The sequence below is a fragment of the Pteropus alecto genome, unplaced genomic scaffold (genome assembly GCF_000325575.1).
Source record: "Pteropus alecto unplaced genomic scaffold, ASM32557v1 scaffold100, whole genome shotgun sequence".
NCBI lineage: Eukaryota > Metazoa > Chordata > Mammalia > Chiroptera > Pteropodidae > Pteropus > Pteropus alecto.
The window spans coordinates 83,182-100,272 of NW_006430723.1; the positions used below are offsets into that span (position 1 = coordinate 83,182).

Here is a 17,091-nt window from a genome sequence, read left to right on the forward strand (position 1 = left end):
TTTTGATGAAGCTGCCTCATCTCTCTCTGAAAGGACCCGCTTCTCTCGATGTCCAAGGACAACAGGCTGGTCCAAGCCGCCTATCATCTCTCGCTGGATGCCCGCCGCAGCCTCCCGATGCTTCCTTCTCCTCCGGGGCTCCGACCCAGCCTCACAGTACAGCCATGGGGACTGTTCAAAATCAGGAATCTGTGGTCCTGCTTTGCACAGCCCTTCTGATGACACTGACCCTCTCTGCTCTGGCTTCCAAGCTTCCAGCACCAGCCGGGCTCAGGCCCCCTTACCTGGCCCATCTCATCTTGCTCCACTCTCACTTGAGATGTAGACTTTCTTCAGCTCTTGGAACATGCTGTGTACTGCCTCACCTCGAAACTTCATCCCAGGTGACTCCAGCCTATGTATCCTCTCACCCCACTGCACACCTGGCCAACTCTAGCCCATCCTCCAGGCCCCAGGAAATGCCACTTCCCTCTAGGCTCGCCTTGGGCCCCACATCCAGCTGAATTGGTCCCACCCTAATACTCCTCACCCTTCATTTTCTATTTCCTGTTTCATTGTCGTGTTCACTGCTTGACCCTAAGCTCTGAGAAGTCAGTCTCATTCACGGTTCTAACCCCAGTGCCTAGCCCAGTACTAAGGAGTTAACACTGAAAAACTATTTGTTAATTAATGGCCAAGCTGCACCCTCCCTGTCCTGCCCTTGAGCCCCTGCCCAACTGACCTCTGACATCTGTGGGAAGAGGCTGATGGCTAGCGGCAGGGCCAGCCCAAAGGCTGCCAGGCACACGAGGCTTTGCACGGGGAGGAGCAGCCTGGGCCGCGCCTGCAGGAGAGCCGTCCTGTGGGGGAAAGAGAAGGAGGCAGCCCTGTGAGACCTGGCGACAGGGTGAGCAGGCCGCTATGCCGGGTCCTACTCAGAGTCCCAGAGCCAGTGCAGCAATGCTCTAGGCCAGTGCCAGCATGTACTGAAATAGATGTGGTGAAATTCTGTCTTTGAGCCTTCCCCAGTAGGCACCCCTCTCCTAGGCCCTGCCCTGAAGGACACTGCTAGTTGAACTCTAAACTATAAATCATAAGTGAGCACTTATGGGGGCCACTCCCATACTCCACCGTGTCTCCAGCCTTGTGCAAAGAAGGCCATATGTGGGATAGATAATAGAGGAGGATGTCGGCTCCTGCCCCTGGGGGGACACACAGGAGAGTAAGATCACCCTTGAAGGCAGCATGTAATGAAATAGCAAACAAACCAGAGGAGGTATCAAGTCCAGGAGAGGAGGCAAATCTCTCTCTCTCTCTCTCACACATGCACACACACACACGCACACGCACATGTACATAGACATACACATTCACTTTTACATGCATACATATACACACACATACACACATGTACACCTATACATATATGCATATTATACACGTCTACACACAAACACGTATGAACAATTGGGAGGGGATGACCCTCTTCTGTGTGTGGAACAGAACATACCCCACTGACCACCCTGTCAGTTCAATCCACGAGACTTAGAGAAGGGGAATGACTTGCCCAAGATCAAGGCCAGGTTTGCAGGAGGCCAGTAGGGCTTCTGCCTGGACTTCTGACTCCCCATGAGTGCTGTCACCCTGTGCTGCTCCTGGCTCCTGCCTTCGGGACTCTTTGCTAGCTTCATCACCAGTACATAATGGCTGTCACCCACTCCCCATGGCAACCTCCCTCCAGACCCTGGGTCCGCCAGCTCTGTGACAAAAATGGGCTCTCCAGATAGAGTGGGGGCCATATCAGCTGGCAAATACAACTTGACCATGTTGTCCATCAGAGCTTTACATTTTGTGTCATCTAGCAGGCCCCTTAGTGAAGACCACCAGGCATTCTATGTGGGGAGGCCTGGGGCGAGATGTGGTGGCAGGACCGATGACTGAATGACTTGCCAGAGAATAACGGATGGGCATTAAACCTGACCTCAGTCACTGTGTCAGCCTCCACGTGACCGTGACTGGCTCCTGGTATGAGGATATGCTTGGGGCTCTTGCCCCTCCTCCATGGGAGCAGGGCTGGCTGCCACAGGCAGTGAGGGGCGGGCCCTCTTGGGGGCAGGGCCTCAGTAGGGTTGGCAGACAAACCCTGCATCACCTTCATGTCCCGGGACTAGAATCCCAGGCACATCTGGCCTTGAGCAGACAGCAACATTGGGACCAGCAGTTCTCAAACTTAATGTCTAGGCAGCTGGTTAAACATGCAGACTACCAAGGGCCCCTTACTCCCATGAGATTCTGATTCTGTTGGTACAACACTTGGGAAACTGCATTTCAAACAACCCTCCATGAGTCTAAAACAGATGATCCCCAGACTGCACTTCTGGGAACACCTGGCCCAGCGTGTCCCTGCATAGTAAGTGCTCAGTAATTATGCGTTGTTATTGCCCTTGTCATGTTCAGGAAGGAGGGAGGATCCTGGTAGCTGAGCTGTCCTCCAGCCGTCCCATCAGCCTATATCCCAAGATCTGTCCAGCTGTTGAATTAAGCCTGAATTGAACTATTGGAGAGGGAAGTTTCCACAGCATTAAAAGCAGCAGGACAAGGGTGCTAAAATCAAGCTCCAGCCCATCTGATCTTCCCTGTGGCCTCAGTCAGGCACCCCTACCCTCTCTCTCTCCACCAGACAGTCCTCATACCCTTCATGAACTCAGCCCAAGGTCTCCTGAGCTGCCATGGGGGTCATGGAGGAGCCGAGAGTAAGGCTGAAATGGGCCCTGAGATCTTTTCAACTCAGTGCTGTCCACTTCTTCAGCATGAGGAGGGGGGATTCACTCTCCAGACTTGCACACAGAGCCTAGAGCCCCAGCTCTGAAGAGGCTATGGAAGACAGGGCTGCCCTACTGTCCTAGTGTTACTGACTGGGACTTCAGTCCCTGAGGGGGATCAGAGCATTGGGAATGGACAGGAGGGTGTGAAGTCCCTGGAGGCATAGCCCCAAGGGTCATCGAAGGCAAGGAAGGTGACAGGGAAAACTAAGGTGGCAGGTGAGGGGCAGACCATGAACTCAATCCTTGGGAACTCTGGCGTTAGACAAGACAGACCCACTTCCATGTGGGACTGTGACCTTGGCTTCTCTCTCAGGGGCGGCTGGCTGAAGTTCCTACTGGGAAGGGGGTCCAGGAAGCCCAGGCCTATGCTTCTGATTCAGGAAGGAGGCAGGCCCCGCACTGCAGCCAAAGAGGAGCCTCAGAAGTCGCAGCCCAGAGCCCGCGGGAGAGTTAACACCGCAGGACAGGGGGAGGGGAAGAGGAGGGACTGGAAAGGCAGCTGAGGGAGTTAAAACATGCAGATGGAGAGAAGTGCGAATGCCTGGGAGAAAGAAAAGACCCGGATCCCAAGGAATCAGGGAGGCAGGAGCGGCCTTAAGAACCACCATGGAGGGTGTGGCCTGAACCTCAGCCCGGCTGAGACCTAGCCTGGGGGGAGATCCAGGGCCAGGGATGCAGGGCTTGGTGGAGCGGTAAGCTGCCGCACCTGCCTCTGAGTTGGGAAGATTAAGGGAGAGGGGCTGACCTCCCAGCCCTGGTCTAAAACCAACTTCCGCCTCAGGATGGTGAAGCTGTACAAAGTGAGAGGATGTGTGTGGGGGGATCGTGTGCACCCCCCTCCCCCCAGAGGTCCATGATCTGGGCTGGGAGCAGATGCTCCTCTGCTTCTGACTTCAGATACTTTTCATTTCAATCCCAGAGACAGGGACACCTTCAACATGCCTGGCACCCACCTCCCTTATCCTAGCAGGAAACCCGGGGACCTCCAAGGGCTCCTCTCAGAGAGGGTAAACTGAGGCCAGAGGCGAAGCAAGCCGGGCCCCAGCCCCCCACACAACAGCTTGTCTCCCCACTGCTGTGCATTCCCTCAGCACTTGGAGCAGTTTTCATTTGCGCTCCATTAATTTGCAAGTAGGCTGCTTTGTAAGTGTTCTTTGGTCTTTTTTCCCTGGCTGTCCTGACTCCCTCACCCAGCTGAGGCTCTCTAGTGTGGGGGCTGCCTCTCCCGCCAGCCTCCTCAGCAGCCTCCTCACCCATTCATGGAAAGGCGATCGATGGGGTGCCTGGTGGGGCCCTTGTAAAGAGTCAAAGGCCTGCTGGATGGTGCAAAATGCAAAGCCCTATCAAACGAGGTGACGAAGGGGGAAGTATTGTCATTCTCCAGGTGGGAAACTGAGGCTGAGGGCATCTCTTGGACCAGCCTGGCTCGAAAGTAGTGGAGCAGGAACCCAGATTTTGTTTTCCTACCAGGAGTCTCACTGGCACTGCTACACTGCCCTGGCCCTCCCACCACGCCGTCTTGCAGTCCCCTAATATATGTAAGAGTTAGTAAGTCTTCGAGGGCACAAACTGGGTCTTGTTCATCTTGATATTCCTGGGGGAATTCAGACTGGACTCTTTCTCCTCCCTGGAGACTCTCCAAGGGGCTTCAGGGAAGGTCGACCAAGTACAAAGCCAACCTGTTTCCACCTGCCAAAGGTTTCTTTGGACCTTGAGCTGCGCCAGACTCATGGACAGAAGGTTCAGAACTAGAACCACCCCACCCCACCTACATGCCTCTCAAAGCAGAGTTTAAGCCCCAAACCAATGGGACACCAACCATCACTCCACTTTCTGCAAATCCAGCTCAGACACCAACCGGGAAAGCATTACAGATCACGTTTCCCACCAGCAAACTCCTGGCTTAGGATTCAGCAGCCTAGAATACAGAAGCCCTACCTTTCTCATTTGTCCCCCAGTGCCTTTGTGTGTACTTGCAGCTACTGGTATTTGGGGACAGCCTTAGTTTATGAGGCAGCTACGTATACGAGTATCAGTGGCACTAAAACAATTGTTCTCTCAGGATTTGCTTATTTTTACCACTTCCATATGAGATTTAATTTTCTTATATCCTAGTGCTCAACACAGCCTGCCCCTGCTCAGGTACCCCCTTCTTATACCTCTCCCTCTTCTAGGGTGAGGAAGGGATCATCTCCTCAGCTGGACATGGGGCTCCTTATCCGCTGGCCCCAGTGAGCACACTTTGCTTCTGTCAGGCTGGACTCCTTGATATCCACACAACAGGTCCACGCCCTGCCCAGAAAGCCCTCCCTTCTGCCAAATCCTGTTTTGCTCTCAGAGTCAGCTGCAGCCCCTCTTCTCTGGACCAGGCTTCTCTGCTGCTGGGCCCAGAGTGCCTTCTCCCCCTCAAGGTCACCTTGGTCCCATCCACACGCTGCCCAGTCTCACTGGCAGCTGACCTGTATGTGGGTCATACCCATCTCCCTTATCTGCTCCTCCCCAGTCTCCACACAGGGCAGGACCCAAAGTCATGCTGATCACTTGATATGATCTGAAGACCAAAGAAAGAGTCAGTGCGGGAGGAAGAGCCCAGCTCTGGAGCTGTATTCCTGGGCCACTCCTAACTCTGCCATTGCATACTGTATGACTGTAAGCAGATGATAAAACCTCTCTTTGCCTTCCTTTACTCATCTGTAAAATGAGATACCATACTTACCTCATTGCACTGTTGTGAAGGTTAGATGATTCATTCATTCATTCATTCATTCATTCAACACTTACTGAGCATCTACTATGTGCCAGGAAACATACTAGATGCTTTGCAGAGCAGTAAATAAAAGGAATTTACTTGCCTCCATGGAGAGTACATTCTAGTGCAGCAGACAGATAACAGACAACTAGATAATCTCAGATATTGATAAGTGCTGTGATTAAAAATAAGGCAGTACGAGGGGAGAGCGGGTAATGATGTCTGTTGTGCTGATGGGGTGATCAGGGAGGGCCTCCTTGAGATGGCATTTGGGCAGAGGCCTGGCGGAGAGAGGAGCGAGGTGTAGTAAGCGCTTAATAAATGTTACCTGTTATTACGATTCGTATTGTGGGAATACACAGGTATCCAAACTGGGGAGAAGGCCACACCCCAGAACCCCAGATGAAGTGCACCCACCCTGTCCTTATTCTACACTGCCCTCAAAGCCAACCTTGCTGCCTCGGGGTGTGACCCCATGAGGCTGGGCTCTCAGAAGGAAGGGAACAATTATCTCTGCAATTTTACCTGCATGGGTCAAGGGTTTGCACCTCCAGTCTTTTGTTCAATTTGCTCCCCCCACCTAGACTCTGCCTTGCTCTTTTCCTCCTAGACTTACCCTAATTCCCAGGGCCTGCCCAAACCTACAGGATCACAGACCAGCCCTGGTCCCTCCTTCCCTCTCTGCTCAGCTTCTCCTTAGAGCAGCATTTCACTCTTCACGATTCAATTTCACACTCATTAATTAATAGAATCACCCTATCATTGTTTTTATTATTGTGTTCCCTTATTTCTTTACAGTCATCACAAATATGTGTTTTCAGAACATCCCTTTAAGGGAGGCAGGGAGGTTGGTACTATTTGTGTTTTAGAAATGGAGAAACTGAGGCTCTGTGAGGCAGTGACTTGCCTCATGGGAGATGCCTGAAAGGGGTGGTACTGGCCTCAAACCTTGTCTTCCTACCACAGTCCCCAGACTCTCTTCCCAACCAGTCTTGCCCTGTGCACTAAGAGAACGTGTATGCACACACATGCATACACACACTTGTGGACACACACGCATGCACACAGACACACACACCCCAGAACCGCCAGCTGCTCAGGACAGAGACAGCCTCTCCAGCACCTAGTGCAGGGTCCTACGTAGTAAAAGGCCATAGGTTCTCACAGATTCCAGTAGCACTGACTGGGAGAGTCTGAACAAGCCTGGGCAGCTGCCAGCTGCTCCTCTGTCCCTTGCCCTGGGCCAGCCAGTCCCCTTCCTTCTACCCCTCCCCCCCAGCGGTGGCCCCTCTGTCCTGGCTGCCCCCAACTCACTTCTCCAGCATGGACATGACGATTGGTGGAAGCACCAGGATGGGCATGGGGAGGACCACTCGCGTCAATGCCGTCTCCAGCAGGGCCTGCAGGGCAAGCAGAGGCTGTGGTGAGTGGGAATCCTGGGCTGGGGGACAGCTGCCTAGCAGCAAATCTCACCCCTGAGCCCTCAGGTGTGTGTATCACTGCTAAGCACATCTGGCTGAGTGGAATAATTCATGGAATTGCTCACATTCCAAACAACAGAAAAAAGCCACCTCCCCGTCTTCCCACCACACACATTTGAAGAGCAGATCCCCGTCATCTGCCATGTGTGGGGGAGGGGTGGCAACACAGAAGCGGCCTCAGGAAGGGGCCTGTGCCCAGGGAGGTGCCTTGGGTGGGTGGCGGGTGCAGGGGCTGGGGAGGAAACATACGGAGGACTTGAGAGGCTCTAAAAACAAAGCAGGTGCTGAAGGACCAGAACTAACAGCTGGGGCCTCCTGAGCCACGGGAGGCTCCTGGTGCCGAGGGAGCACAGATTCTGGAATGCACTTTTTTTTTTCCTTTTTGACATCCCTTAAAGACAAAGATTTGGAAGACCTTGTGTTTCTTGGCTCTGGATGAGTCTTTCTTAGTGACCAGAGGTTGGCTTTGTGAGGGGGAGGTACTTCTACTGAGTCTCCGTATGGGGTTTGCCTAGGGCCTCGTTCTGGGGGCTCCCTTGGGATTCCTGGGGTGGCACGGTCAGGGCATAGCTCAGTGGCAGTTCTGCACTCTAATGGTCATTGCGGGAGTTCCTTTAACCCCACCAGCTCCCAGCCCTCAGAGAAGGGTCCAGGAATGGCTCGTAGCCCCCAGGGCCCTGGGTCTTCCCCCAGAGAGCAAGGGGCTGACAGAGAAAGGCTGACAGACGCTCAGGGATGAAGAAGAGCTTGGGGTTCCCTGCCACTTGGACCGTCAGCTTCCCTCGCAGTAAGTCTGGGAGGAGGAGTATAGGGTTGGATAGGAGGTTGGGATCAGGGAGGAAATTTAGGCCAAATCCTCTCTGGTGACAGGCTCGGGGCAGGAAATTTCTCCCAGGAACTTGGGTCCTTCACGATCAGCCTCAGAAAGGCCTGGGAGAGGGCCCCTCCAGTCTCCCAAACAGGAATGGTAAAGAAGGGCCCAGAGCCAGGGAAGGAAGCAGAGGACACAGTGTTGGCATTGGCACCCTGAGCCCCTTGCTACCCATGAGGCTTGAGTGGGCACCCACTTTCCCTGAGACAGTGGGGAGGGCAGCACTGGGACAAGAGAGGGGTCTCCGCACGTGGGAGGTTTGTGGAGAAGGCCTCACTGACAGAGGTAAGGCTCAGGCCCCACGTGGGAGCTGAGGAAGGACAATGGCTGGAGCAGAGCAGAATGCTCAGCTTCCTCACAGCTGACGCCCCTGTCCCAGCAGTTGGAAGTCAGAGCAGGACGAGCCACTAATCGTCATTAGGATGAAGGCTGGAAAGCACAGGGAAATGTCCAGACGGGATTTTCAAAAGATCCAGTTGGAAGCAGTTGAGGCTGGTGAAACCAGAGATGAAAAAGGGACTTCTTGTAACAAAATATTCATTCCTAACCACCACCGTGGCCTCCCGTAAGCCTGAAATCCCTATACCTCAGCATCGTCACTCCCTGGTGAGGTGTCACCTGCAGAAGTGCCTATTAGCACAGAACCACAAAGCACCAGCTCCCACACTTTCTCTTCTTACCCCAGTGGATGTGAAGGCCCAGGGGTAGGGCCCTATATCCTGGGGAGGGAAAAAGAAAGCTCTGGGGATCTCCTCTGCCCTTGTCAATTAACAGATTGGAGAAGACAGGTCCTGAGGGTCTGGGACACGAGATGGGGACATTCTATAGTGGTGAGGAGAGGGCAGTTGTAGAGAAGCAGGGATGTCCAGGGAACAGGAGTGGCTGGGCCAGACCACAAGGCCTGGGCGCAAACAGATGGAAGGTGGGGGCGAGGTGAGGAGGAGCAATCAAGAGGACAAGCCAGGGTGCTGTGACCAGCAGCCCCTGAGGAATGAAAACATTTAGGGGGAACCAATACCCTCCCTGTTGCTGCTCCCACCGCCAGCTCCCTGAGCCCCAAGACAACCCACGTGTCTGGCTGCGATCTTGGAGGAGCCCACGAGGTTGCCATCAGCATCCAGGACATCGATCCCTTCCTCCAGCTCCCCATACCGCATCAGGACCACATTGCAGATATTGGCGCTGGCTAGAAAGAGAGAGAGGGGGCAGGAAGCAGGAGTGACGGGGGAGGATGGCATTCCACCTGGTGCAGAAGACCATTGGGCTCCACCCTCACCCAAGCCTCCCTAGCCCAAGCAACAAAATTCTGAATAAATGCCAAGTCTGTGTTCAAATGCTGTAGGAGAAGGTGTGGTTCTGCTGCCTACCAGCCTGGTGAAGGATTGGGGGCCCTTGGGAACCTGGTGGAAAATAACCAGTGTTAGAGACAAAGGGAAAACTGTTCAGGGCTTAGAGAGCTACCAGTTATCAAGGAGGCTTTCCGCTTCTTGGGGGCAGGCCCCGCAGGCAAGCCAAGTGGATGCCCATCTTGGGGGGCTCTTTGACCTAAAGATGCACCACCCCCGGTGTCTGATGCTCCACCATCAGCAACTCAATCCCTTGGGCTGCCTTTCTGGGCATCTTCTTAAAATGCCAGCTCCCCACATTCAGCCCCTTGCTCCTCAGAGTGAATAGAGTTCCCAGAGATTTGCTTCCCTGACAGCAGGTGTCAGAGCAGGCAGGAAACTCCATGCTCACCCAGCATCACCCCCTCATCATATGGATGGAAAAATCGAGGCTCAGGGAAGGGGGCGACTTATCTCAGGTCATATAGCAAAGTGGGACAGAGCCGAAAGGCTATAGAGCCTAGTCCTTTAGATACCCGGAGGTGGGGGGGTTCGAGGAAGGGGAGGGGAGCGGGGTTCAGGTAGAGCGAAAGGCATACCTTCTACATTCTTGCTTCGGATGGTTGGGTTTTCTCCTCTGGTAATGCCTACCCATCTCAGCTGAGATCATGGAGACCTTGGCTGAGGTGAGGGTCATGGCTCCTTAGTTAAGCACTGGATGCCAGAGCTTAGGGGCCACCCATTAGCTGGTGACTAGCATAGGGAGCCTCTTTTGGATCCTCTCACCTGGGACTCACGTGGCTGGGCCTGGGCCCGAGGCTGGGTATGGGCGCTGACCTCGCCCGAACTCCTCCAAGTCCTGCTCCAGGATGGAAGTGGGGAGACTTGGGGGTGGTGGGCGGGTGGGGAGTGGGGGTAACAAATGTGGAGCCCGCCTGCTTCACTCCTCCCCCCAAAGCGCCTTGCTGTGTTTAAAGTTTTAATTTTTGCTAATTAATGTCAATTAATTTTGTATAATGAGTGTTTAATTTTGGGGAGTGTGTGAGCCTGGGAGCGACTGCAGTTCTGGGCTGTGAACGCTGATTAGCATCAACACCTGCTGCTTCTCCACTCCCTCTAGGGAGGGGGGCACCAGGGTTTGGGGAGCTGGAGGGCGGCAAGGCCTAGTGGGCAGGTGGAGTGGGTGGAGGACCACAGATGTTCCTGGTGCCCGAGCCAACGCTGCAGAGCAGAGGGGCCCAGGGTGCTCGCAGCTGGGGGACTGGGTTCTGCAGGTGAGGGGCTTGAGACCCTGGGTCTCTGAGCCTCAGTCTCCTGTTTCAATAAAGTGGGGAGGTGGAATAAACAGAGGGGAAGACCGAGAGGCTCTGCAATCTTTGGAGAGAAAAGCAGAAGACCAAATACAGTTTTAAAATGTATTTACAGCACACACGCCATCTTTGACTAGCTCTCACGTTTCCACACGACACTCAGCCTCACTGGTAACCATGGGCAGCCCCCTTCTGAGTCAGGCCACTCCTGTCCCCACAGCAGGCTCGCTCACCTGTCTTGCACAGTGGCTCTCGACCTGGGTCAATTTTGTGAGACATTTGGCAACGTTTGGAGACATTTTTGATTATCACGACCTGGGTTGGGAGGGTTGTTACAGGCATCCAGTGGGTAGAAACCAGAAATGTTGCTAAACATCCTACAATGCAGAACAGCCCCCATAACAAAGGATTATCCAGCCAAAAACCTTGTCTTACGTCCAGAGACTGGGAATTAGGAAGGCGAATCTGAGGTGAAGGAAGAGAGGTTGCGAGCCTGGGTTTCAGGCCAGCTAGGCTTAGAATCTTCCCCAGGGCTCAGGGTAGGAGAGGGCCCCCAGAATGGCCTTGGGAAGGGGGCACCTGTCCTTTTAGTGATGCGCCCTCTAGTGGTGGCAGACATGCTCTGCATCTCCCACCCCCTGGGGCCGCCGGGCCTGTACATTCAGAGATGCAACAAAACCATGGGAAAGGATATTGGGGTTTTCTGCACTAAAAGGCATCAATCTCTGCCCTCTGAGAACCCCTTCACCCTCACCACACCACTATCACTGTTCCAGGAAAGGCAACTGATGTTGGAGCAGTGATGCTGGGAATGTGGACTAGGTGATGAGAATCTGCTTCAGGTCAGGAGCCACCACCTCACTCTGCAAACTCTACTCCCTGCCCACTTCCCTGGGTGTAAAAGGAGGGGCTGCATATAGGGTCTCCTGGGATCTTTGGGCTCATGACCTCTACACCCGTGCCCACACCAGGTCAAGGGAAGCCAGAGATGGCTGAAACATCTATAGCCTTAAGTGTGTGTGTGTGTGTGAGTGTGTGTGTGTGTGTGTGTGTGTGTGTGTGTGTGTGTGTGTGTGTGTGTGTGTGTGTGTGACGAAGACCAAGAGGAGAGAGTGTGGATCTGGAGATGATGGATGACCAGTCACAAGTTCATGGTGGCATCTCACTTGCTCTCCACAATTTCTGAATATGCAGTGTAGCAGGACTTTGGTTCAAACACAACGTGACTTGACAAGATAAAGTATGAAAAGAAGCAAAAACCCAGCCTCCCTTCCCTCAGACAGATCCTCCAGGACACTTTTCAGAATGACAAAGCTGCCCTCTCATCTAAGCCTCCTGGATGGAAAAGAGACAGAGAAAACCCTAAAAGCCACCTCTGAATAATGGCAACCCCCAGGCTCCTCCTTTGAGCCCCCATTCTTACTGCCTATTTAATGACACAGGCAGAACAGCCCCCACAACAAAGGATTATCCAGCCCAAAACCTTGTCTTACGTCCAGAGACTGAGAATTAGGAAGGCGAATCTGAGGTGAAGGAAAAGAGGTTGCGAGCCTGGGTTTCAGGCCAGCTAGGCTTAGAATCTTCCCCAGGGCGCAGGGCAGGGGAGGGCCCTCAGAGTGGCCTTGGGAAGGGGGCACCTGTAATCACGTCCATTGACTGTGTATACTGGTTGTCCATTAATTGAGTACCTGCTGTAGGCGCAGGTTACTAGCCATCCCTGCCTTTGAGCTGTCAGATTTCCGGCCTGCTTCAGCAATTTCATCTCCATGATCTCATCCAGACATTCGATCATGTCGTATTCCTTTCGAACGCACCCTGGTCCCTCCCATCCCACTCTTGGCAAGTCCAGCTCCCAAGTCACAGACATTGAGAGCCTAAGCAAATGAAAAAGAAAGAGACCAATCAATGGTCCCAGATCTCCTTTCTAGCAAACCACAAGATCTACTATTGACAGTATCAGCAGGTTAATTAAGCAGTCTGTTAGTGATAATGTTAAGAAAGCTGGCACATTGTCAACTCAGATTGACACCATTCGAGACTCAGGCATAACTGATGTTGGAGCAGTGATGCTGGGAGATGTCATGGGATGAGAGAGAGAACAAGACAGAGAGATCGCTTCATGCTGATGGCAAGCTCGGTGTCAAGTCCTGAGGAAAATGTGCTCTTGACTGCTGCAGATGTTCACACATCAGACCCACTGTGATACAAAATCACACCAATTGCGAACAGCTAATGAAGCACTCTGTGTAAAAGGGACAGTGTGGGATTGAGAAAGAACAGTAGACAGAAGACAAATGTGCAAGGAAGTTCTCAAAAAGAAAACTATGGGGGAGCTTTCCCTCTGAACTAGCACAGGAACAGACACATAGATCAAGAGAGTTAATAGTCCAGACACACATCCACCTACAGGGTAAAAGAGTTTGAAGTAAAGCAATTATATCAACTCGCAGGCAAAGAACCATTCAAATATGGGGTGAAGCAATAGGCTATTTATTTAGGGAAAATGAAACATCATAACTCCTCTATTCTAAGATGTATTTTCTCATATTATAATGTTTCAAAATCATGATAGGTCTTATGCAGGGGGGACATTATCTGCCCCCCATCACAACTGCCTGTGCATGGGTGAACTCAGCCATGTGTTGAGGTAGTTGTTCATTCAAGTGGCACCTCAGTTGCTTACAGCAATCCACGCAGAATTTGAACTTAAACTTAGATTCCTAATTGTCGCCTAAAACATCTTTTTTAAAACTTATACTATAATGGAGCACGGACATGAAAAGTTATTGTACATGCGGAAGATCGTCTGCCAGATACCAGGCAATGCAATTAAAGGCAGCAGAAATTGCCAAACCATAGATAGCTACCCTAAAGAAATGCTTGTCCATATGCACAAAGAGACATTTACAAGGATGTTAATTATAGCACTGTTTGTAAGAGCAAATAATTAGAAACAACCTAAATGTCCACCATTTAGGAAACTTACATGGGAAGCTCTCCAAAACAAACTTATATGAAAAGAGCTACTGAGTATGTACAAGATGGTTTACTGAATGTAAAACTCTGTAATTGGTATATACACATCTGTGTGCACAGAAATCCATAGGTAACGTTTTGGAAGGTTCACACCTCACAGAGTGACCTCCCTAGAGAACTAAATTTGGGGATTAGGGGGTGTTGAAGGACTTTCACTTTTTTACCCTAAAATTTTCTGTACTGTTCGCATTATTACAATGAGGATATAATCATGCTTCACTTGTCTAAAAATTGAAAAAAAATTGCCAAACTTCTTGAAGTAGAGCATAAAAATTCGAAGGCCAGTGGGGACTCATGTGACCTATTCGTGGGGTCCTACACTTAGACATCTATATATCAGAAACTACCTAAAGAAGCTGATTAACTTCAGAAATATTTTTTTCCTGTAAGAAAGAAAAATGAAACCACAAGTATAATCAAATAGGAACTGCGGACAAAAAATATCCCAATATTCTTTTGTATGCTTTGAAATTATACTCTCGATGATAAAGGGGCTGAAGGGGTCAAGATTAATTACAAAAAGCAGTGGTGGCTGTGGTGCTGTTTAACACCATATGTCCAAAAAAGAATTAGAAAATGTAGAGAAGACTGAGACTCAAACTCTGTGGTGTTGAAGAAAATAACTTGGATCGATGTAGAGTGAAGGCTCGTTTATTTCTTCAGATGAACATGAAATACAGTTCTCTCCTCTTCTGAACAGCTATTATGTTAATGCCTCTTATAACTGAGGCATCTTAGAATTGAGAAATAAGGCATTCAATATCTATTTGTGAACCATATTATAAAAAATAGGAAACAGAAAATATATTTATTACATGTGACAAAGAGCTACTAATATTAATCTATGCAGGGTCACGGTGACTATCAACAGCTATTCTACCCCCAAAGATACATCTAAACTAACTGTAATAATCCCTCCCTTGCCAGTGATTGGTTCAGGAAGGGACAAGAGACTGATTCTAGCCAATGAGGGATGTCTGCAGGGGACTTCTGGGAAAGATCTCCTTTTATTTTAGAAGATGTGGCAGGCAGTGCCTCTTGTACTCTGGCCGGTGGTAGGGTTGGATGTGACCTTTGGAACTGCTGATGGCAACTTACAACCATGACGGGAGATACCCTGAACATGAAGTCCCTGGCAGAGCAGAGGGATAGAAGGAAGGGCCCAGAATGCCTCAACCGGGACTCGACCTCTGTAAAGTAATAAATTCCTTTATTATTTAAGCTGGTTTGAATCAAGGAGTTCTGTTTCTTTCAGCCAAAAACAGCCATAAAATGTATAAAGAGTTTTAACAATTATTAAGAAAAAGATACAGTGATCGAAATCACTGAAAAATATTTGAGTAGGAATTTATAAAAGAAATGTTAAAAAGTCAATAAACACATTCAGTCTTACTAAGAGTCAAAAAGAGGTTTTTAAATCCAAGAAAAAAACCAACGTACAGGAGTTCTTTATATGTTTTGGAGATTAATGTTCATTGGTTAAATGGTTTACAAATAGCATGTGGCTTGTTTTCTCGCTTTGTTGATGGTGTTTTCTGCCATATAGTTTAATATGTAGTCAAATAAGCAATCCTTTTTTCTCTGGTGTATACTTTGTAAGGTGTCGTCAAGAAACTCTACCCCTACTTCAAAGTTCATCTATATTATCTTCTGGAAGCTTTTTACTTTGACATTTTGGTCTTCAAACGATCTGGAATTTATTTTTGTGTGTGTGTGGTATAAAATAGGGATATTCTCTTGCGCGTGCGCGCGCGCGCGCGCGCTCCGCCCCACCCTTCCCCGCCCCGCCAATTTGGAAACACAAATGCCCACTACACTTAAGAAAAGGTTCTCAACCATACTGGGAATTGGAAAAAATGCAAATTAAATTAGGAAAGAACCATTTCAGATGGACAAAATTTTTACAAGATTGATAATACCAAATATTGGAGAGGATATAGGGAAACAAAAATTTGAACCTTGCAGGCATGGTAAAAGCCAGCATGCTCTTTTGGCAATACCTAGTAAAGCTAGAGATGTGCAGGGCCTCTGACGCAGCTATTCCATTTCTAGGTACAGAGCCTAGACTAGTGAGTCTCAACACTGGCTGCTCGACTGAACCCAGATCTAAGACCCAGATCTCAGCATTTTTTTTAAGCTCCCTAGGTGGTTGTTCAAAAACCTTTGCCCTGGAGAAGAAGCTCCTACAGGTGTGAACATGGACACACATACAGGGTTGTTTAGTGCAGTACTATGTATAATAATGAAAAACTGGAAATAACCTAAATGTTCCAAATAAATCAACTATGGAATAGTTATAGAGTTATAACTATGGAATAGTTATTCAGCTACAGCAGCTGAAATGAATGTAGATGTATTAACATGGATAAATCTCTAAATCACAGTGAAAAGCAGTTTTAAAAGGACATGTAGAGTATCATACTTAATGTAAACTTAAAAAACACATAATACAATTTCTGGCTTATGGCACAAACATATGATACGGTATAAAAACATAAATATGGAGAATGCAAGTCGGCAGCCTTCCCCCAGGAGAGGAGGAAACCAGAATCAAAAAGATGGAGGGCAAAGAAGGCTTTGGGTGCATCTAACATTTATTTCTCTATTTCCTATAATACTCCATATGTTTGAAATACTATTTCATAATTTTTTAAAAAGCATGGAATGAATTATTCTGACTGTTAAAAAGGATAAGATGGAACTTTATGACTGCCATGGAAGGACATCCCGAATTTATCGTGAGGTTAAAAAGCAGTTTACAGAACAGTACACACAGTATGATCTCGGTTGTATTAAATATGTATGTATTTTACACATAGATACAGTAAACAGGCAGAGAGTCCTACACTTTTAGATGTTTACTTGAATTTGGAACAACATATACCAAACTTATTTTGGGGAGAAAAAAATCGAACCATTTTTATTAAAACAAAAACAAAAACACTCTAACGGCAACCAGGAGACCTGTGCGCTCATCTTGGCTCCAGACGGACACTAGACAGTCTTTCTCTTCTCTCCCTCTTTTCCTCCCTCCCTCCATCCCTCCTTCTCCTATTTCGTAGGTAACACATGAACGCAGTAAACAATTCAAATCACATGAAAGTGCAAATAATAAAGAGTAAGTCTCCTTCCAACCCCTGACCTTTAGCCTCACTCCCTTCCCAAAGGCAACCACTGTAGCCAGGTTCTCAGGTCTCCGCCAGACGTTGTCTCTGTGCTGACAAGCAGACATACACGTATATCACCACCTCAAACACACGCACGTGCATGCACGCGCGTGCACACACACACACATTCAAATCGCACCTCTACCTTTAGAGGATGACGATTATCAAATAAGGATGTACACTCTAATATTTGCTTGATTCCACTATATTTCTCATTATTTTGCCTAAGAGCAGTGCTATATGGCACGGATTTTCCTTTAAATAGCTGGAGAATTTGGGGAGAATTTCACACCCCACACTGAAGTGTCACAAACTCAGGAGTGGGAATTTCTGGATTGAAAAATCAGC

At 49.6% G+C, this 17,091-nt stretch overlaps 1 protein-coding gene across 6 annotated transcripts in view; it reads right to left on the bottom strand.

Moving 5' to 3' along the window:
- SFXN5 (sideroflexin 5) overlaps nt 1-17,091 on the bottom strand; it is a 107,000-nt gene that overhangs the window by 17,490 nt on the left and 72,419 nt on the right. For 5 of the 6 annotated variants that reach the window (XM_025049214.1, XM_006905169.3, XM_025049229.1 and 2 more), the window contains 3 exons: nt 8,976-9,091; nt 6,868-6,953; nt 722-839 (listed from right to left, as the gene is read on the bottom strand). In XM_025049214.1, the coding sequence (XP_024904982.1) occupies nt 722-839; nt 6,868-6,953; nt 8,976-9,091 (320 nt within the window). Of the gene's footprint in view, nt 1-721; nt 840-5,660; nt 5,835-6,867; nt 6,954-8,975; nt 9,092-17,091 lie in introns of those variants that run through there. The other variant, XM_025049220.1, reaches the window with a different exon arrangement.